The sequence below is a fragment of the Bombyx mori genome, chromosome 13 (assembly GCF_030269925.1).
Source record: "Bombyx mori chromosome 13, ASM3026992v2".
Lineage (NCBI taxonomy): Eukaryota > Metazoa > Arthropoda > Insecta > Lepidoptera > Bombycidae > Bombyx > Bombyx mori.
The window spans coordinates 14,283,612-14,306,918 of record NC_085119.1 but is presented as its reverse complement, the minus strand read 5'-3'; the positions used below and the strand labels follow the sequence as shown (position 1 = coordinate 14,306,918).

Here is a 23,307-nt window from a genome sequence, read left to right as displayed (position 1 = left end):
GCAAATACAAATAAAAGCAGACTAATTAGTCTAATTAGGTGATTACAATGCCCAACTAATAAAACATAACATTACTGCGATACAGTGAACTGTGGCGGAGGCAAGTGGTAAGGGTGTTAATATAAACGTGACTATTTACTTGGCGTAAACAAAACATCTTGCTTAAGCTTGAATAAATTTGTTTAAGATATTTCGGAGAGGGTTGAATTCTCGCTAAGCGCCTGAAAAATGGCTCCCCAGCGCTGTAATAAAGTCCCAGCCAATCGATTGAAAGGAAATACGGTTTCGCCACTGAAAGATAGGATACCTAACGTACGTTCGAATTGTAATAAATTTATTCGCTCGTTTTTTTCTGTATAATTGAATTAAAGAAAGTAATATTCCATTATTATTGAATAAGTATGCTTTTTTATGCTAAACAGTTGAAAAAAACTTCGGTACTTCACGCACCATGTAAAAATAATACCAACACACAATTATTAGGAAAGAGACAATACATTAACAAAAAAATTTCTAAGCCTCACAGTTAAATTACACTAAGCTATTTCTTGAATAAATATCGTATTGGTGGTAAAGCAAGCAAATTATAGACCCCTAGCTGTAGGTACCAACCATGACCTTGACTTAAGGTCTTAAAAGACAAAAAATAAGCTATGCAAGTGGGTCTCAAAACTGGGAAGTTTCGTTGGCCACTTAAAAGCAGGAGATCAATGAACTCATACCCATCAACTCCAAAACGAAAATATTATTCAAATCATCGCTTTCAAAATTAGAACACCAGACAAGAAATATGTTCTATCTATCCTTCTACGACGTGTAAACATTTTGATGTTTTTCTATTAAAAGACTTTCAAGTATATTTAACAATAAAACATGACAAACCATTATTGAAATAAACGATAATAATAACATTGAATGCCTATACCGCCCTCATAATCCAGAGGGAAACACTCAAGAAACCCGTTCGCAGATTCAAGATCCATAATCTCATTTAAATAACCTATTATTATGTAATTTTGAATTCGCGTGTAACACGATGATAAGCTAAAATCAACGTTCCTCGCTTATTCGTGGTGCAGAACTTGGTACAATTACAAAAGTTACCCCTAATATTACTCTGAAGCCAGTTTTAAGAGTAGATAATATTTTACAACTTTAATGAAAATATTTCGGTAGGCAGCGGCTTGGCTCTGCCACTGGCATTGCTGAAGTCCATGGGCAACGGTAACCACTTACCATCAGGTGGGCCGTATGATCGTTTGCCTACAAGGCCAAAAAAAAATTTATCCTCAATACGAAAGTTGTGTTTGTCTGGCTAAATGGCTAAGCGGGACCCTCAACTCACAAGCTTAGCTTAGCTTAGCTTAGCTTAGCTTAACTAATGGTTTTTTATATTTGCTTCAAAGTTCGATTTAAAATCATTTGCTTCGAACTCATCGGAGCCTAAAGGATAAGACGTCCGATGCAATCGTATCTAGCGATGCATCAGTGTTCGAATCCCGCAGGCACGCACCAATTTTTCAAATGAAATACGTACTTGACAATTGTCCACGATTTACGTCCACGGTGAAGGAATAACATCGTGTAATAAAAATGAAACCCGCAAAAACATAATTTGCGTAATCACTGATGGTGGGATATCTTGTGAGTTCGCACGGGAAGGTACCACCCACCCTGCGTATTTCTGGCGCTAAGCAGTAATGCGTTTCGGTTTGAAGAGTGGGGCAGCCGTTCTAACTAACCTGAGACCTTAGAATTCATATCTCAAGGTGGGTGGCGGCATTAATGTTGTAGATATCTATGGGCTCCAGTAACCATTTAACACCAGCTGGGCCGTGAGCTCGTCCAACCATCTAAACAATAAAAAAAGCAAATAATGGTGTGATACATTAGTGAAGGGTTTACAGAAATTTGATTAAATGATTCCTGCATAGAATATTTCATGCCTGCACATCTAAGGTCGTTAAACAAAATTCAGGTTTGGTCGAATTATTGAGTTGTTTTCATCGAAATTACATTACATAATATCTCGATGGTTGTTTTTCGCTCGCTCGATTTGAAGCACATCACTGAATAGGAATACAGTCGAAGCGTTGTAAAATTAAACCATTCGTACAGCGTTTTCTTTTATTGTCAAGATTAATGGATGACCTAACGTCCCACCCGGTGTTAAGTGGTCACCGAAGCTCATAGACATCAATCACGTCAATACCGCCGCCCTTCTTGAGACACGAATTTTAAGTCCCTGTTTTTACAGTATAACGGCTGCCCCACCATTCAAACTCTAAGTATGTATTGCTTATTTTTAGCCCGCCTCAAAAAAGAAAGAGATTCTCAATTCGACTGTATTTTTTTTGTATTTGAATATTACATACAAAATAAGCAAAAAGTGTGAATTTCTCTAAGGCTAATATTAATAAGATTGTAATGTTACCGTTGCCCTCTTCGGACGCTGTGTTTAGCTGTAATACGATTTTTCCGATGGTCTCTAGAAACCTACGAATTCAGGTTCGTAACTGGCACAGTCTTTTTCTCCACCTTATCCCACTAGGTGGGGTCGGCACAGCTAATTTTTCTCTTCCATTCTCTTCTATCAGCCGTCATCTCAACAGTCACTCCTCTCTCTCTCATATCGTCATTCACACACTCCATCCATGTTTTCTTCGGTCGACCTCTTCCCCCTCTACCTTGCACTACCATTACCATACATCTCCTAGTCACATGCATCTTCTCTCTACGCATCACATGTCCATACCACGCTAACCGTCCGCTCCTTAATTTGTATTCCTCATTAAAACAAACCATCAATCAATTCGAACGTGCCCAATTATATTATGGTTATATCAATAAATATTTTGTTAGTGAACTCCGAGAAATACCAACCATTAATCTACTTATATAACAAGCATTCAAACGTATAGTGTACATTTGAATAATCGTTACGCCGCCTTGTAAACAAACAGAAATGTACATTTCGCGTGACATTTTTAATCATAATATCATTTAATTACACCCATCAAATACTGCTGTGAAAAGCAATCAGTCATGAGTGTTTGCTTAAGTGTTACCATGAAAGAGTGTTTTTTTTTTATTGCTTAGATGGTGGACGAGCTCACAGCCCCCCTGGTGTTAAGTGGTTACTGGAGCCCATAGACATCTACAACGTAAATGCGCCACCCACCTTGAGATATAAGTTCTAAGATCTCAAGTATAGTTACAACGGCTGCCCCACCCTTCAAACCGAAACGCATTACTGCTTCACGGCAGAAATAAGCAAGGCGGTGGTACCTACCCGCGCGGACTCACAAGAGGTCCTACCACCAGTAATCACAAGAGGTCCTACCACCAGTAAAAAAACAACAACAGACAAACAACGCTATGAAACGTGTGTTTGGTCATAATAATAATAATAATCGAGGACTAATCCCGGTCATCGTTCTCGTCGAACCCGTCGCTTGCGACGAAGGGCTCGGCGAGTAAATTAACCCACAGACACAGCCCACTGAGTTTCTCGCCGGATCTTCTCAATGGGTCGCGTTTTCGATCCGGTGGTAGATTCTGCGAAGCACGGCTCTTGCTAGGGTTCGTGTTAGCAACATCGTCAGGTTTGCGCCCCGTGAGCTCACCTACTAGTTAAGGTTACACTGATATGGTCTCTTTAGACCATCAGCTTAGGTAGGGAAAAAAAAGAGGACTAATCACACACGGCTATCATACTCCGAACTAGTATTCCCTGTACTATGAACCAGAAATATACCTGCATACATTTTTACTGGTGCTAGGACCTCTTGTGAGTTCGCGCGGGTAGGTGCCACCGCCGTCCGAGTCCGTACACATCAACAATATAAACACTGTCATCCATTTTGAACGATGAGTTCTAAGTCTCATAGTACAAAGGCTGCCCCGCTCTTCATATCCGACCGCGTTACTGCAGCGCGGCAGATATAGGACGGGTAGTGGTACCCACCCGTCTGGACTCTCAAGACGCCCTACCACGAGTCATTAAATTATCATTTCTTATTCGTCTACCAGCTTCTACTAAAGAAGAAACTTCTTTCAGAAACAAAAGAAAGAAAAAACAGAAAAATTTCTTAACTCATAACTCGATTCTTGTGCTCGTTAAGAAAGATAAAGGTCTCGAAACTTACTTAATAATGTACGTGATAAAAACTTAAGTTTTTTTTTTTTTTTTAGTTTTCATTAAAGCTGCCAGCAAACGGATTTCCATATTATGTTCCAAAGAGGTCGGAGAAAAACTGAACAGGACTTCATGCTAATTTATTAATAATGGCTGCAGCCTGGATTTCAAGCTCTAACTTTGAGCTTAGCAGTTTCAGCAATGGTTTTTATCGCGTCTTTCTCTCTGTACAACGTTTTATAATTCAACTGTTGGACTTCGTGTTTTTATTCACTTTCAGTGCGAATATAATTTATAGTGAGCTAGTGTTGAGCAGGTTATTGACATTTTTATGAGTGAAACGATAATTTGTAGCTCGCTCGCTTCGTGTATTTTATTATTTTCATGCCGGATCTAATTTTGAATTGAACTTACAGTTATGATTGTCCAAAGACAATGATAACTATACTGAGACCTTAGAACTTATATCTCGAGGTGGGTGGCGCATTTACGTTAGGACGTCTTGTGAGTTTACTGGTGGTAGGACGTCTTGTGAGTCCGCGCGGGTAGGTACCACCACCCTGCCTATTTCTGCCGTGAAGCAGTAATGCGTTTCGGTTTGAAGGGTGGGGCAGCCGTTGTAACTATACTTGAGACCTTAGAACTTATATCTCAAGGTGGGTGGCGCATTTACATCGTAAATGTCTATGGGCTCCAGTAACCACTTCACATCAGGTGGGCTGTGAGCTCGTCCACTCATCTAGCAATAAAAAAAAAAAAAAAAAAGATGTCTATGGGCTCCAGTAACCACTTAACATCAGGTGGGCTGTGAGCTCGTCCATCCATCTAAACAATAAACAAAATAAAAATAAATAAAAAAAAGATAGTCCAAACGTAGAATAAGAAGTCTCATTATATGAAATACTAGATTTATTCTAAGAAATAATCAGGAACAAATAGGAGATCAACTGAACTCAAAATAGTCATTCTTTGTACTGTGGAAGTGAAAACAGAAGTTTTAAAAAACTAAATATTTTGAAAGTTTTTGTTTTCGAACAATACGTCAAACAGCAATTATACAGCCGGCACGCTATTGAAACTTCACCCTGAATTCTCAAAGTAGGAGACATCATTTATGTTTTAGGTCTATGGGCTCCCGTAGTTGCTTAAATACAGGTGGACTATATAATCCTTAAGCTAGTATAAAAAAAATACCTTGTATATTTGAAGAAGCAAGATGCAACAGCCTAACATATTTAGTCTGGAAAAACAAAACGAATTCATTCATGACAGACAAAAAAAAAGATTAAAAAAAAAAAGTGGCCGGGTACAAACACGAAATAATACACTTTATTTAACCCCGGGAACAAAAGGGCGTGTTTTAATAAAAGAAAGGGTATTATTTTAGTACAAAAGGGTAGAAAGATTATCTCAAGTTCATTATCAACTTTAATTTAGGTTTGCGCTCTGAGTTTTGTAAGGCGACCGTAATCCTATGTGAATTGAGGTGCGTCGTTAAATTTGTAAGATAAACGTGGCTCTGGACTCGAAATACAAAAATTAAGTCCTGTCTGTAATGTACAATGCGTCAAACATCTACTGTTCTTAACTTGCATTCAATAAAAATTAACAAAACATTGAACTAGTTTATCTAATCTTATAAAAAAATCAGTAAACTTCATTTAATTAGTAATATTTTAATTAGTAGTAAACTTAATTTTAAAAATACAATATTTTAATTGCAAAAAAATATTTTAATATTATCGTTTTTCTACTAATACAATGTGCGCTTTATTATGTAATTCCATCATGATCATTTTAAAACACTTAAGTCTTCTATGGTTTCAACATAATCTAAATAGTATATGGATCGCACAAAGCTCATATACCGAACACTACAAGTTTTTTTTTATTGCTTGGCTGGGTAGACGAGCTCACAGCCCGCCTGGTGTTAAGTGGTTACTGGAGCCTATAGACATCTGCAACGTGAATGCCGCCACCCACCTTGAGATATGAGTTCTAAGGTCTCAGTATAGTTACAACTGCTGCCCCACCCTTCAAACCGAAACGTATTACTGGTTCACGTCAGAAATAGGCGGGGCGGTGGTACCTACCTGTGCGGACTCCCAAGAGGTCCTACCAACAAGTAATTACGCAAATTATAATTTTGCGGGTTTGATTTTTATTACACGATGTTATACCTTCACCATGAAAGTCAATCGTGAAGATTTCTTAAGTAATTATTTCATTAGAAAAATTGGTACCCGCCTGCGGGATTCAAATATCGGTGCATCGCTAAGCTCCATACGAATACACCGGGCGTATTATCCTTTGGGCCACGACGACTTCAAAATAATTAACAATTATATACCAGTTTTATATAGAAACTTCAGCTAAGTTCACTTCTTTTACTACAACAAGGTACGGACTGGCCTCTGATCATGAATTGGATACGTAGCTTGAAGTATGAAATCAAGTTCAAGATCATCAAAGATTGTACCAACAAGGCATCAAAGATAGCAAGACACGATTTTGTTGTTAATTTCCACCCGCGAAGACGTAGTATTGTGTGAAAGACGAACTTAATCAAAGACGTAACGCAGCGAGATATAGTAGCTTATTAATATTTCTACAGAAATAAGTAATACACAAGAGCTATTAAAGTTTGTGACTCCCGGTAAGTAATGCCGCCCTAAGTCGTTATATCAGCAGCATTACTTGCAGTATAAGTTCTAGAACACGCCCGTTCCGTGTCGACTGCGCTATGATGCCCAATCTGTGTACGGTGACCATAGTTTTATATATTTGAAGCCAGGAGCAAAATATTTATTGTTATAATTAAAATAACTCGATCGAAAAATCAACCTCTTCATTACTTGAAATGAAGCACTCATTATAATTAACACGGTTTATTTTATAATCTCTGAGACTCCGCCGAACACGTAACACACAGGCCCTATGCCTTCTGATTATCATAATGTTATCATAATACTGGTGGTAGGACCTCTTGTGAGTCCGCGCGGGTAGGTACCACAGCCCCCTGCCTATTTCTGCCGTGAAGCAGTAATGCGTTTCAGTTTGAAGGGCGGGGCAGCCGTTGTAACTATATGGGTGGTACATTTACGTTGTAGATGTCTATGGGCTCCAATAACCACTTAACACCAGGTGGGCTGTGAGCTCGTCCAACCATCTAAGCAATAAAAAACAAAAAATAATGTTAAACTCTTATCATTTCAAGGTACTTTTTTACATTTAAAAGAACCATTGTAGGTATTCCTTAGGGAAAACACGCAGTGTCGTCGAATTCTAGAGTAAAATGAAAGTTGTATGTAAAATTCATTTTCTTTTTTTTTTAAATTCGTGGCTACCCTGTTGTATAACGTGACCCGCTAGAAATACGAATAGTAACTATTCAGTTTTTACTGATACCCACCCAATGACCATTTTAAACTTTAAGGTTTCGACTATAAGATCCGTTTTTACGGAGTCGTTAGACTTCAAATTGCTCATTTCGCTAACGATATTAGGCAAAATAAAAGATATATTACATTGGAAATTGAACTGAATCGTATGGAACTATAACTTATTGACAGCCTGTATTATTTTATACGTCAAGTCAAGACAAGTTTGAATTATTTTAATTTTAATGAATTTATTTCGAATTGTTTTATTTTTATCTTATCTTATCTCATACCTTGAAATGAGCAAGTCTTGTATATTAATATATAAAATATATAATCTGAATCTCGGAAACGGCTCCAACGATTTCATAAAATTTCGTATACAGTGGATTTTGGGGGACATAAATCGATCTAGATGCGATTTATTTTCAGAAAATGTTTTTTTATTGGTGTTTTCAATAATCAACATAATCAACTCTTCCGGACATCTATTGGCGAATAATAATACTATTTTTCTAAATTGAGGGCAACTAACCGCCTTAAAGACACAACAAGATGGCGTTATCAAAAAAAAAACCGAGCAAAGGTCGATCATCATCTAGTTATTATAAGATGTGTGAATTTTTTTTATGAAATTAACTTATAGATGTCATGAAGTTTTGAAAATTCGGATTGTTTTTTTTTTTATTCGTTATTGACAGACGAGTGTATGGCCAAACCCATGGTGAGTGATTATTGTCGATCATGGACGTAATCAATTCCAATGAGATAGCCAAGCATCCGCTTACCATACAGGAGTCTATAGGCCTAGTTTGAAGCAGGTCTTCAGGAATAACTGGGAGAGAAGTTAATTCAGGTTGATACGAAGCAAAATAGATATCTGGAAACACAATGTTGAAGTCGATGGTTCTAAATAATATAGATGAATTTTGTTCTTGCTAGCAGATGGTCCGAAGATAAAAAGCAAATGACAAAATCATCTTGAAAAGTTCCTCAGAACACTGAGCTTGGATCATAAGATACAAAACACAGAACGAACTAAATTCTCCCGTCGTCCCACAGATTCCAAATGAGCGGTTATAAAAAAAAGTATGTAGAAAAGTAGTCACAATAGCGTCAAATATTACTCTCTCCCTACTCTAAATTATAACCATATTATGTTAATGAGTTACATAGTTCTATCAAAAAACACCAACATTCAATTATATAATGAAGAACCAGCTTCCTTCATGACTCGCCGAATCAACTCGTTTGACAACAAAAATTCTTACATCTGTTTTTTGTCCTTTTGTTCTTAAATTATTAAATAGACTGTTTAGCATTGATTTCACGACAGACTCCCGTTCCTTGAATATTATTCAAAATCATCGCTTTAGCGCTGAATACGTAGAACAAGAGAATCGAATCACAGTAACTCAAAGCGCTAATCACTGCAATCGAGAATATGCAGTAAAAACTACTTGAAATGGCAAGACGATGGCTGCGTTTATCCACTGAATTTCTCGCCGGATGAATGATGAACTGAACATATATATTACCGGTGGTAGGCCCTCTTGTGAGTCCGCACGAGTAGGTACCACCACCCTGCCTTTTTCTGCAGTGAAGCAGTAATGCGTTTCGGTTTGAAAGATGGGGCAGCCGTTCTAACTATACTTGAGACCTTAGAACTTATATCTCAAGGTGGGTGGCGCATTTACGTTGTAGATGTCTATGAGCTCCAATAACCACTTAACGCCAGGTGAGCTCGTCCAACAATCTAAGCAATAAAAATAAATAATAATAATAATAATAAGCCCCCCGAAGTTCCAACCATACGTCCGAATCGACCATCAGATTCACGTGGGGGGCGGACACGTGATATGAAACTACTGGCACGGCTAACATGGCTCTGGCAACCCATTAAATATGGAGACGCGCTTAAAAAGTAAACGTATAGGGCCGCTACCCGGGGGTGATCGCCGGGGCGCACCTGGAGCTGACGCTGGGTGTGGCAGCATACGAACCGTCAGCGGAGAGGAGCTGAATAGGCGGGCTCCCTCCGGGTCACTCGAAAATGCTACAGCCAACCTGAATTCCGAACAACAAACTGCACCTATAGCCACACCTGCCTTAGATGTTGCGCAGGGGGTGAATACCCTTTTACCTGCGTCCACTAAGGCTGGTAAACCACGTGTACGTATGAGATGGACAGAAGATGTAAACATATTCATCATGCGTACCTACTATCGCGTCACCAAATTAGAAACAGATATGACCACATATAGGAAATTACTACATGAACATTTTTTAAGACAGTACCCCCACGTTATGGTTTCAGAACAACGAGTTTCAGACCAAAGGCGAGTTATTATTAGAAATAGAATGCTTACCAATGAAAAATTAGAACAAATAAAATAAATAATAATAATAATAAAGAATGTTTTCTGACGTTTTTTATGGCTAATTTCGTATGCACATAGAGCAATGTTATTTCGCTAAAATTATTTTATTACACCGTAAAGGAATAGTTTAGTTGATTGTCGTATCTTAGAAAAATCAGTAATTGCTGCGTTTCGAACTATGGTATTATTACTCATTACCCATGAGGCCATGAACGCGTCAAAACATTTGCTTATCGTTTTTAATTGAAATCAAAGACTTTGTTGTTTGCGTACAAGCACTAACAAATGCGGCCAAATTTTCCTTCAACAAAGCGACTTTTAATAAAAATATCACAAAACTTAAACTTTTCTCGTTAAAACTTGGCGACTGACTAAGAAAACGGTTGACGGCTAGTGACAAGGCTTATATCGACGGAGGATTCTCCGTTTCATTTATTTCATGTCGGAACCTCTCAAGGAATAATTTCCATAATTATCGAATTTATTTAATTTTAAAATATCAAATTTATATTTGTTTTTCTAAGTCATGATTTCAAAACTATTCTGGGGTATTATCCTCAATAGATCGAATTTTTTTTTTCGGTCGAGCACACGGCCCACCTCATGGTGAGTGGTTACCGTCGCCCATGGACTTCAGCAATGCCAGGGGCAGAGCCAAGCCGCTGCCTACCGCTTAATACTCTACACAAGCCTCGTTTGAAGAAGGACATGTCATAGCGCTCGGGAAACACCGTGGAGGGGAGCTCATTCCATAGCCGTGGCAAAAAAGACCTCTGGAAACGCACTGTAGATGACCGCAGTGGCTCCAGGTAGTACGGATTAACTCTACTCCGGTGGCGGGCGGTGCGATGGTAGAAACGAGATGTCGGTATCATCTCGAACAATTCCTCAGAGCACTCCTTTTTAACATCATGAATTTTTTTGTTACTTTTAATTCAATTTGATGAAATTTTAAACGATTTTTTTGGGGTTTCTACATTCTATACTACAAGAAACGTATCCATGCCAAATGAAACCCATTATTATGCACATAAGAATAAAACGAAATCTTGGCGCAGTGTGGGGGCACGCGATCCGATAGTGCTTCAGCGAATAATGTCGGAAATCTCGAGAGCTTCCGATTACTCCATACGAGAACTTCAGAATGCCTCCAATCTGCCTGAGTGCTCAGTCGACTTCTTATTACCTCCAATGACTGGATCTTTCTATTTTAGAACTAAATTTTCTCAGTTTGGTTATGTTATCGATTAGCGTGTCAAACTTTTTACTTCAAGTTTTTTTTTATTGCTTACATGGTTGGACGAGCTCACAGCCCACCTGGTGTTAAGTATTTACTAGAGCCCATATCTACAACGTAAATGCGCCGCACACCTTGAGATATAAGTTCTAAGGTCTCAGTATAGTTACAACGGCTGCCCCACCCTTGAAACCGAAACGCATTACTGCTTCACGGCAGAAATTAGGCGGGGCGGTGGTACCTACCCGCGTGGACTCACAAGATGTCCTACCACCAGTAATGACAAAAAATTTAAACATCAACTAGTTAAAGTTTTAATTAAAACTTAGATTGTGATTAGAAGTAGTTTAAAAAATTTAAAAAAAAACACGCTTAACTAGCAAACCGAACTAATAATTGATTTCAATTTATTTTTTTATGCTGTCGTTACCGTTCGTGATATTAGAGCGAAATTATAAAATGATTGTATTGTCATCGGTCTTTGATACGTGTGTAATGAATGTATCAAGTCAAGCGGTTAAGTCTTGAAGTCGATTAAAATGACATTCAAAGACTTCGTTACATACAATCAAAAACAAAAAAATACATAGGGCATTTTTCAATTTAAGATAGATTTATGTATAATATATTAAACAGATCTAAGCATTCTTAAGCAGTATCTGTACAGTTATACATATATGCATTTTTTTTTTTAAATTATCGATCCCGCACTTTAGTCAGACTTCTGCCTATTGGTAGCTATCGTCAGATTTGTTAAAACACTTTAAATGTCTACATAATGGATATTGGATGCGATGTAATTTCTGATTTTGACAATTAACTATTATTTCACTTAAATTTCTAATAATTTTATTATTAAATTTCAAATGGAATTAGGTTTTGTTTGAGGCTTCTATATAGCAGTTGCAACTCCCTATGCTCTTCTCATCGAAATTGAACTAGGCATATGCAAACTATTCATAACTGTTTTCCCATTACCCGTGTTTTTACAACGCACCTTCCATTTAATTGAAAAAAATCAACACGACATAAAACCCTATAAATTTTTTGGGAACCGATATTAAATATAATTAGGGAACATTAATTCCTCCCCGAGGCTCCGATTTGAAATTAGTGAAGCAAAAAGTCCTTCAGAGATATATTCCTTGTTAAATCTTTCCACAAGTCTTCAACCAGTTTATTATTATTGCTCAGTAATTAAGACCGAATTAAAAGTTAATACTTTGTGATTATCGTTTTTTTTTATTGCTTAGGTAGGTGGACGAGCTCACAGCCCACCTGATGTTAAGTGGTTACTGGAGTCCATAGACATTTACAACGTAAACGCGCCACCCACCTGGAGATATAAGTTCTAAGGTCTCAGTATAGTTACAACGGCTGCCCCACTCTTCAAACCGAAACGCATTACTGCTTCACGGTAGAAATAGGCAGGGCGGTGGTACCTACCCGCGCGGACTCATAAGTGGTCCTACCACCATCTATTAGAAACCGCTTAGACAAAAATGGGTTGTAGGTAAGACCTGCTATTTGTCTTTGATTCTATTGCATGCTCCCCACGTAATACAGAAAGCGGCAAGGAGCGAGTCAGCACTTATCGCGTGATGCCCGCTGTATTCTAAACAAACTGTAGTCACAACGCGAAGCATTTTATATTTGTTTTGTTAGTATTCAATAAAATGAGCGAATTTATTAAATAAAGCACAGCTTGGCATAGGTCAACGCTGATAGATTACCGTAGCGCGACTAATAGCAAAATAGTTAACTTCCAATCACTTCCATGAAATTTATTCCCAAACCAGAGCGCATTCATAAATAAATAATAGTTCAAAAAAAAACTAACAAACAAACAAACTGCTTTTCAGGATATTATCAAAATAACCCTTCTACTCATGTCTGTTCATAAAATATTTATTACTACTGATACCAGGCACCTCACGCCTTTTATACAATAAAATCATTTTTTCTTAACCTATTTTTAATTCAAATTTATTAAAATTTATTTTCTATTTTTTAGTTGGATTTTCTATAAAAGTGTATTTTGTTAGTTTTTTTAAATTATTATTTATTTTTCTTTTTGTAGTTGAATTTCAATATTTTCAATATATTTTTTTAATTGAATTGTCATCGGTCCTTAATAAGTATACCAAATTTCGAGTTAATCCGACGTTTTGAAGTGGGTCAAAATCATGTTCAAAGATTCTGTTACAAACATACATACGTCCGAAGCTAATAAAAGCGTATTAAAAAGAAACGTCATTAGTATAACTAAAACAAATCGTGTTTGAGAACAGCTCCAATCATGTGAGCACAAACAAATATCCCACACGTACATCCTAAAGTAGCTATTGACATGATCTCAATTTTTGCGCGTTCAATAAACATCCACCCTTATGATAAATCGTAAACAGGAAATCCGTTTCCCGATGACGGTGTAGCCCTTTTTGTATAATATCTTCGCATGTGATTCAGTTTGAGAGAACGCTGTCAGGGCTCAGTCTTTTTGGGTCGATGGTTTTTGTAAAACCCAACATTTTGTTTTAAATGTATTGAGATATTAGGTTTTGTAATCATTGTAGAAAATCCAGCGGAACTAATTTAACCAGTTCAAACCGGAAAGCATCGCTGCAACGCAGTAATTGTCTTATAAACGCCAGTCACTCGTGATACTGCTTACACTCTTAGCAACCATACGCTAAAATGTATGTACATATTATTATTATAATTTTTTTATTGCCCTTGTAGGCAAACGAGCATACGGCCCACCTGGTGGTGAGTGGTTACCGTCGCCCATGGACTTCAGCAATGCCAGGGGCAGAGCCAAGCCGCTGCCTACCGCTATTATTATTAAATATAGTACCAATACTAATTTAATGTATCGAACATACACTACTCTTTCATCGCGGAGAAACAGAAGATGGTTAATGTTTGTGTTCGAAAGGATTTCAAAGTTTCAAGATGAAAAGCGGGATTCGTAGAATAACGTTTACGTAATCCAGTATCACTTTGAAAAATCATTGGTTTTCGGACTGTAATAAAAAAAAAACATTCACTAATCTATGTGACATTTAAATAAACCATTTTCTTTAAGAATCGTTGTTTGTCCCATAATACCGCGAATATCTCGAGTTTCGTCACGAAGCTATTACCGATTCAGTCGAGGTCCCGACTTAAGTACCTCACAGAAAGTCTTCGCCACTTGATCCCGAGTTAAAGTTTCATTTGGTCTATGACTTTGAGCTTTACGTGACTTAAACGAAACGTGTATCGATAGTATTTTTGTAAGCTAACGAAGTAATGACAGTAAATGGGGTTCGTGGTCAAAGCGATATCGTGTGTGAAACTTATTTAGAAGGCAGCAAGTTCAAAGCTGAGTGCGCACTGACATGTCTTCAGATATTTAAAACATTTTTTTTTTATTGCTTAGATGGGTGGACGAGTTCACAGCCCACCTGCTGTTAAGTGGTTACTGCAGCCCATATACATCCACAACGCAAATGCGCCACCCACCTTGAGATATAAGTTATAAGGTCTCAAGTATAGTTACAACGGCTGCCCCACTCTTGAAGCCGAAACGCATTACTGCTTCACGGCAGAAATAGGCAGGGTGGTGGTACCCACCCGCGCGGACTCACAAGAGTCCTACCACCAGTAATTACGCAAATTATAATTTTGCGGGTTTCATTTTTATTACACGATGTTATTCCTTCACCGTGGAAATCAATAGTGAGCATTTGTTGAGTACGTATTTCATTAGAAAAATTGGTACCCGCCTGAGATTTGAACACCGGTGCATCGCTCAACTCGAATGCACTGGACGTCTTATCCTTTAGGCCACGAGGACTTTGTCTAAGAGTGGTGACCTCCTTGAGCTATACCTTCTGCTGCCCATGAGTCGTATATAATGCTACACTTTACTTTTCATCAACGTTGATAGTTTAACGTATTGTGAGCTCGCGTGGTTGAGCTAAAACTGACTATTTCGTGATGTAAAGCCATCATGTATTTCGATTTGAAACTAACTATCCGCTGCATTATATCAGTTGAAGGCAAGCGTCACCAAAGATAGTCTACTCGTGTACTCAACCAAAATTGTACTATTACTGATCAAGGCCTGTATAAAATAAATATGTGTTGAGAATTGTCTTATCCATAACAGTGTAACGCGTGACAAAAATTGTCAGCTTGATGTTACCTACCCGTGCGGACTCACAAGAGGTCCTACCACCGGTAATTACGTAAACTATAATTTTGCGGATTTGTTTTTTATTACACGATGCTATTCTTTCACCGTTGAAGGCAATCGTGAATATTTGTTAAGTACGTATTTCATTTTTATTACACGATTCCTTCACCGAGGAAGTAATCATAGAAGTATTTGTTAAGTACGTATCTCATTGGAAAAATTGGTACCCGCCGGCAGGATTCGAACACCGATGCATCGCCACATACGAATGCACCGGACGTCTTATCTAATAAGCCACAACGACTTATCTAACGACGATTCTACCTACACTAATTAAAAAACATTAGAAACTAATTATTGCATAAATTTAAGTTAAATTTTAATACGTCACATAACAAAATAGGGGAGACGTTACAAAAGTTTTGAGTACATTGCGAGGGGTAGCATTCCCGGGGCGCTACAGGCCTACATTATTCAATACGAACCTAGTTTCAGAGCACCTCGAACTTCACAGACATAATCCATAGCGAACACTCGTTAAGCACTTCATACTTCTTTACTCATTCAATTACACCTAATCCTAAATACTCTGTTGAAAAATTTCTAAAGGTTCAGTTCTAAACTGAACGACAGACTGGGAACTGTAAGCAGACGTGTATTCGAAAAATAACTCCAGATGGACAACGACACTAGTGATGCATATTAACATTTCTGAAACGGATTCTCAGCGCAGTAAAACTCCTGTACGAGTTTATACAATTCGACGCTTGAAAGGCAAACGTGACTAAGCGACAATGCGTGAACTTTACAGTAGACTAATTTAAAGTTGAAATACCTGAAAACAACATTTATTTTAACGAATCTGGCTGTAGTAGAATCTAGCTAGTAGGATTGAAATGATTTTAATAGACCTAGATATATGTATTTTTTGCGCATCGAATATGGTTATTGCCTATCATTTATGTACAAAGTAGTTATTGTCGCTCAGACATGTTTGCCTTTTTTTTATTTTAATTTTTTTTATTGCTTAGATGGGTGGACGAGCTCACAGTCCACCTGGTGTTAAGTGGTTACTGGAGCCCATAGACATCTACAACGTAGATCCTTCATTTTTATTACACGATGTTATTCCTTCATCGTGGAAGTCAATCATGAACATTTGTTAAGTACGTATTTCATTAGAAAAAATGGTACCCACCTGAGATTTGAACACAGTTCATTCGAAAAATTGGTACCCGCCTGCGGGATTCGAACACCGGTGCATCGCAACAACGAATGCACCGGACATCTTATCCTTTAGACCACGACGACGACAAAAGCCTTTGCCTTTCAAGCGTCGACATAATAATTCATACAAAGTGTCGCTTACGGTCGATCCGCGATCCGTTGCGCGGTTCTGAATCGTACCTTAAGAAGCTATCAAGAGATGTTTCAAGTAACCAAACCTGACAAAAGTTTAAGATTTATACTCGCTATTAATTATTTTGTCCTCTTGGAGACATAACGTAATTATTTCGTGGAAGCAAAGTGAAATCCTACGCTGCGGGGTACTACTACTGCGGCTGTAAATTTATTAAAGTAACAAGAAACAACGAAATAATGAAGGATCAAATTTTGAACGAAATTGCCGTTATGAATTCACGCTCGGAATATTTTCAATCTTGATTACGAGTTGTAAAATGGGATAGATTGAAGTCCGCTTATATATTATATCTAACGCTACCCAACCGATTTCTGATTCCGCCGTATGATCATTAATTTATCTTCGCTTTTTGAGACCCTAACGGAGACTGGTTTTCTTTGTGTTTTTCATGGCTATGGAATTATGGTAATATTCTTCGAGTGTCTCGAGAAACTCTTGAAAGATTTAAACAAAATATATGGATGTCAATAGATTCGTCTAATTTGTAGATGTGGCACATATTTCATTATTACAATATAATGTTCATAAATATAATATGAATAGCAATTATTCATCATATGCTATGATAGAACTTACCAAAAATATACCTAATCTAGTTAAGAACTTCATCCTGCAGATAGCTAATCCCTCTAATGTCGACTTTATTCACAATACTAACTTAATAAGCGTAACGTTCCGTGTGTTCCAAAGAATGTACTCTAAAAATTTTTTTTCCAAACTGGTCCCCGTATTACAATCGCACCACAAGACTTTGGAGCAGAGTTCACTCTTACTTTTTCGAATAGCTGCGCTCATCCACTTTTCCCCCTACCTATTTGCTAGTAGCCTATGAGGCTATCACATATGCGCAGGTAGGATCCACAGTATGCTTCAAGAGTTCATTTTGGACAAATATTTAATATTCAATCATCATCATCATCATCATCATCATTGTCCTGCCCTTCTTCCAGTCACCTGGGGTCGGCGCAACATGTTTTCTCCTTCCATACTCTTCTATCATATACCATTTCTTCGCTCACTCCCCTCTTACCCATATCGTCTTTCACACAATCTATCCATTTCTTCTTTGGTCTACCTCTTCCTCTATATCCTTCCACATTCATAGATAACACTCTTACCAACCTCATTTTCATTTCGTCTCATCACATGTCCACACCATTCCAAATATTTAATATTCAATATGAGTATCAAATTAAAGCTAGTAAATAACAAATTCCAAAAATTATTGACTTTTTCCGATGATATCTTAGTACAAAGTAAACAACTGCATTTAACATAATAGGCTTTCAATATTTTTGTAATGGATAATTTTTGCTTTCATATTTTGATATTAGAATAAATTCCTAATAAAGATAATATACACACAATGGAATTTCACATCGAAATTTAAACCTAAAATTGAACCTTAATAGAATCAATATTTGTGTCTCAAATATTAACATATAAATTATATTTTTTATTCCAATATAGCGATAGTACATATTACTATATCGATTATAATTTGTGTAAACGTTTAAGAAGCTAATGTCTGTAATATCGTGTATTTTAAAAAATGGTGGTGAATTGAATCTTCTTTGATGGATTATAAATTGGATTTTATTAATCTACTAATTCGGATTGAAGGGCATATTATAGTGAGTCCACACAATCGTCATCCTATTTTAACGGCAAAATAACCTTATTTTCCGGTACAAGTACTGACATTGAAGGTTTCTTACTAGTGGTGAGACCCCTTGTGAGTCCGTACGCGTAGGTACCACAATCCTGCTTAATTCTGCCGTGAAGCAGTAATGCGTTTCGGTTTGAAGGGTGTGGCAGATGTTGTAACTATACTGAGACCTTACAACTCATATCTCAAGATGGCTGGCGGCATTTACGTTATAGATGTCTATGGGCTCCAGTAACCACTTAACACCAGGTGAGCTGGGAGCTCGCAATAAAAAAAAGAGGTCCACGATCTGTCGTTACCCATAAACACCACAAGGCTTTGAACACCGATATTTTGACGTGACAACGTCTTATAATTCGATGGAGCCGGCTGCACACACGAAAAAACATGATTCATGCGGCGCTACGTCGCTCTGAGGCGTTACACGATCACGTGGCTAAACTGGCAATAAATATCTCCAATTATTTGACGACAACAAAGATGCGATCATGGAACGCCGTAGTCAATTCGAGTCTAATTTGAACATTGAAAACGTCATGAGAGAAATTGAAGCGTCACGATCAATTCAATAGTGTATTTCATTTACCTCCTTCTCTATATCCATGCAAAATATCTATCAAACAAATAAAATTAAAATTTTCTTTTGAAAAATGAAACCATTTCATCAGTATTTTCTTATGACGTTGTCACGTTCAACTATCGTCAGTAAACCGACTTTACAGACAACCGATTTTTTTTAAACAATGTTTCACCCGAGACCATCGTTTGAAACAAAATGCATTTTCCGGACCGAAAGCAACAGATTACGAGCAAAATCCACTATACGCTATACATTCGTTACACACTGAATCCAGGTCATAATTACTTTCGTTTCGTATAGTGAAAATAAACTGGTGTTATTTAATTACGCGGGGCCGTGCGGGTCGCGTTTCGGCCGCCCGTTGAGTAGTTTCACGATTTCAGAAAGTTTTCAGGTCGAGTGCTTTTGCATGTTGCACGTGAGTAGGTTTCAACAGAATGGATGCCGTGGCGGTCGTAAATCTTTAAGCGGCGAATGTCCCTGGCCGCTGTACGGGTGAGTCTCGATTGAGGTATTAAGGGTTTTTGGATTTTTGGGAGAATTCGTTAGTAGCAATCTCGATAAAACATGTGCTAGGTATGAGAAGGCGCTTAGTGATTCGTCGTCGAATTCATAGTCATAGCATTTGTATCTAACGATGCAGCGGTGTTCGACTCCCGCAGACAAGTACCATTTTTTCTAATGAAATATGTACTTAACAAATGTTCATGGCTGACTGCCATGGTGAAGGAATAACATCGTGTAATAAAAATCAAACCCGCAAAATTATAATTTGCGTGGTAGGACGTCTTGTGAGTCCACACGGGTAGGTACTACCACCCTGCCTATTTCTGCCGTGAAGCAGTAATGCGTTTCGGTTTGAAGGGTGGAGCAGCCGTTGTACTGTACTGAGACCTTAGAACTCATATCTTCATGGGGGGCAGCATTTACTTTGTAGATATCTATGGGCTCCGGTAACCACTTAACACCAGGCGGGCCATGCACTCACCCACACATTTAAGCAGAAAAATAATAATAATCATTATTGGTGCACTTGTGGCCTTATATGATGCCGATATGGCACGCATACATTTGAAGAATTGTCATAACTCAAAATCCTGCAACAAAATCGCTCAAAGTTTTCGGCCCACGGCCCAGCCTTAAAACCTACTCAACTACGCGTAAACACCACGCACCGCCCACATCGCGCCAAACTAAACTCTAAAGCCGCTTTAGTACCGTGAAATTGAGTTTTAAAATTTGTCGCTACCAAACATCACGGTCGAACGGATTCGAATGTGTTTGAATCCAAACAGTATATCACGTATGACACGCTGTGCTGTGTTTTGTTTTGTTTGCTCGGCCGGTTTGTTTGCGTGCGCGCTGTGCACGTGACAGTATGAATTGTGACGCCAGGACAGGCCGGAGATTTCGTAGACATGAAAACTATTAAAGCTTCCCAGGGTTTGTTCTCAGAAATACAATATGGTATATAGGGGCGCTGTAAACCATTTCTATACTAATGCTAGCTGACCCGGCAGACTTCGTAGTGCCTCAATCGATAAATAAAATACTTAAACTTTTGTATAAAATAAACTTAAAACAAACAAAAGTAATCCGTCCGACGGAGGACACATCAAAGGGAAAACAAAATTATTATTTTTATTTAATTCCGAACATTTTCATATTTATTTACCTTTTAAGCCTTCTCTGGACTTCCACAAGTAATTCAAGAGCAAAATTAGTTAAATCGGTCCAGCCCTTCTCGAGTTTTAGCGAGACTAACGAACAGCAATTCATTTTTATATATATAGATAGATAGATTATAAAGCTGAAGAATTTGTTTGTTTGAACGCGCTAATCTCAGGAACTACTGGTCCGATTTAAACAATTATTTCAGTGTTAGATAGCCCATTTATTGAGGAAGGCCATAGGCTATATAACATCACGGTAAGACCGATACAAGTGGAGCACCAAGAAAGAATGTTTCAAAATATTTTCACTTTCTACGTAAATGAAGTGGGGGGTAAAATTTAGCATTATGTCAAAGTAACTATTCCGCGCCGACAGAGTCGCGGGTAAAAGCTAGTAATATTATAATTTACAAATTATAACACAACAATATTTCAATATAACAAGAGAATATCTTGAAGACTAGATTAGTTCCATCCGCATAACCTGGGTTGAAAGAAAATATCGCGGACAATCCGTAGATCTATACAATGAGGGGAATACGTCAATCAATAATTGCATATCCTTTCACATCGTATGGTCTAAGAGCCCGTAAACCCCAGACCTTCGTTATTTTATAAAAGGTGAAAGTTTGTCAGCGCATGCTTTACTTTATATTGCACAAACAAACAAAATTACATAGGAGACAAAATCTATATAATATATTATTATATTGTATGAATGATCGACTTATCCTACATAATTTTCTTAATATCATAACATAAATATAATAATTAAATATGATATAATATGTTTGTTAAGCTGTTTAAAATGAATTGCAAATACCAATTATTGTATTCGTTTATTTTTAATCAATAATATCAATTACTTTGTATTTTTCAATTCAAGTGCGAACTCTCCGACTATTTAGCGGGAATTTGTAGTGTGATATGGCCTCAATTGTATTTTATTAATTTAGTAATCTGTTAAACAATATGATATTTTTAACCAATTTATATCCATCATAGTGTACCAATGTGGACAAATGATGGATGAGCATAACTCAATTATAATAAATTCATTATACCTAATCTTTATAAATTCCTCCCATATTAACGAAATTATAGTTAAAGACTATAAACACGATTAAGATCGGCTAAAAGACCAAGTAACCAATGGCCGCGAATATTTGGAAAAACAACAGTAAAATGAAACACTATACAGTTGCTCTCAGCTTTTCATAGAAGGTTTTAAGCATTTTTAAGAAAATGTGTACATTTCCTTGGTGTTCTATATACTTTGACTAAAAATAATTCCACTGTAGTTTTTTTCTCTGGTTTATTTATTTGTCTTAATAAAATGCTAGAAGTATCTATTTGTGTGCATGTCTCCAAAAGGTACTGATTAAAATGCGATCTCGACTTTTTAAAAAAAATAATCGAAAAATACAAAAAATATCCAATATCATTTATTGCATTATCGCGTTTAATCAATCTACGATTCTCTTGGGTAATTCAATATAGAAATACATTTAATTTGCACGCACGAACCGGGAACACAGTGAGATTTAAAAATAAACATCCCACGATTTCTCCTATTACTAATTGCCGTGTAACATCAGAACCGCGACTCTTTCAGGCCGGGGCTCAAAGCTTTGATGGTGCCTGAACAAGGGCACAGAGTTGGGCGCGACATGCTACAGCTAAAAGCAGATTACGATCAGTAATTAAAACGTAGGTGCAATCATGACTGTACGCTGCCTTTGGGAGTCCCGCCACTCAGGGACATAAAGAACGAATTTCCCATCGGTGTCTTATCTAAAATGAAACCGATTACTTCTTCGTCCTAATCGTACACTTTTGACAGTTTTTTTTTTATTGCTTAGATAGGTGGACGAGCTCACGGCCTACCTGATGTTAAGTGGTTACTGGAGCCCATAGACATCTACAACGTAAATGTGCCACCTACCTTGAGGTATAAGTTTTAAGGGCTCTGGTGGTAGGACCTCTTGTGAGTCTGTGCGGGTAGGTACCACCGCCTTGCCTACTTCTGCCGTGAAGCAGTAATGCGTTTCGGTTTGAAGGGTTGGGCAGCCGTAGTAACTATACTGAGATCTGAGAACTGATATCTCAAGGTGGGTGGCGCATTTACTTTGTAGATATCCATGGGCTCCAGTAACAACTTAACACCAGGTGGGCTGCGAGCTCGCAATAAAAAGCAAGCAAGCAATAAAAAAAAGTACAGTTACAACGGCTGCCCCACCTTTCAAGCCGAAACGCATTACTGCTTTACGGCGGAAATAGGCGGGGTGGTGGTGCCTAACCGTGCGGTCTCACAAGAGGTCCTACCACCAGTAGAGTGATCGTGGTCATGCATCAATCGAATCCTGCGATGCTGCGATGCGATGCCATGTGTCACGGTGTTTCGCAGAGTGAGAGCAATAATTTATGTTGGAGTGAGTCACAGATTTTATGATATCGGTCTATCGTGTTGGAGATCGTCCGCGAGATCTTTTGCCCTCGACTTTCCCTTGCACCACCAACCGCTCAATAGCGTCCTTATTACGAGCGATGTGCACGAAGAATCTTTAAGAGACGTCCGTCCTTAAACCAATTACAGAGGCCATTGAAATGTAGGTGATAGTTAGACCCTGGCATTGCTAGCAG

The 23,307-nt window shown here is 37.8% G+C and overlaps 1 protein-coding gene across 1 annotated transcript in view; it reads left to right on the top strand.

Moving 5' to 3' along the window:
* LOC119629388 (serine/arginine repetitive matrix protein 1-like) overlaps window positions 1-22,367 on the top strand; it is a 102,766-nt gene extending 80,399 nt beyond the window's left edge. The window contains exon 3 of the mRNA XM_062671961.1: window positions 22,280-22,367. Within this exon, the coding sequence (XP_062527945.1) occupies window positions 22,280-22,367 (88 nt within the window). The remainder of the gene's footprint in view (window positions 1-22,279) is intronic.
* The last annotated feature ends 940 nt before the right edge of the window (window positions 22,368-23,307 follow it).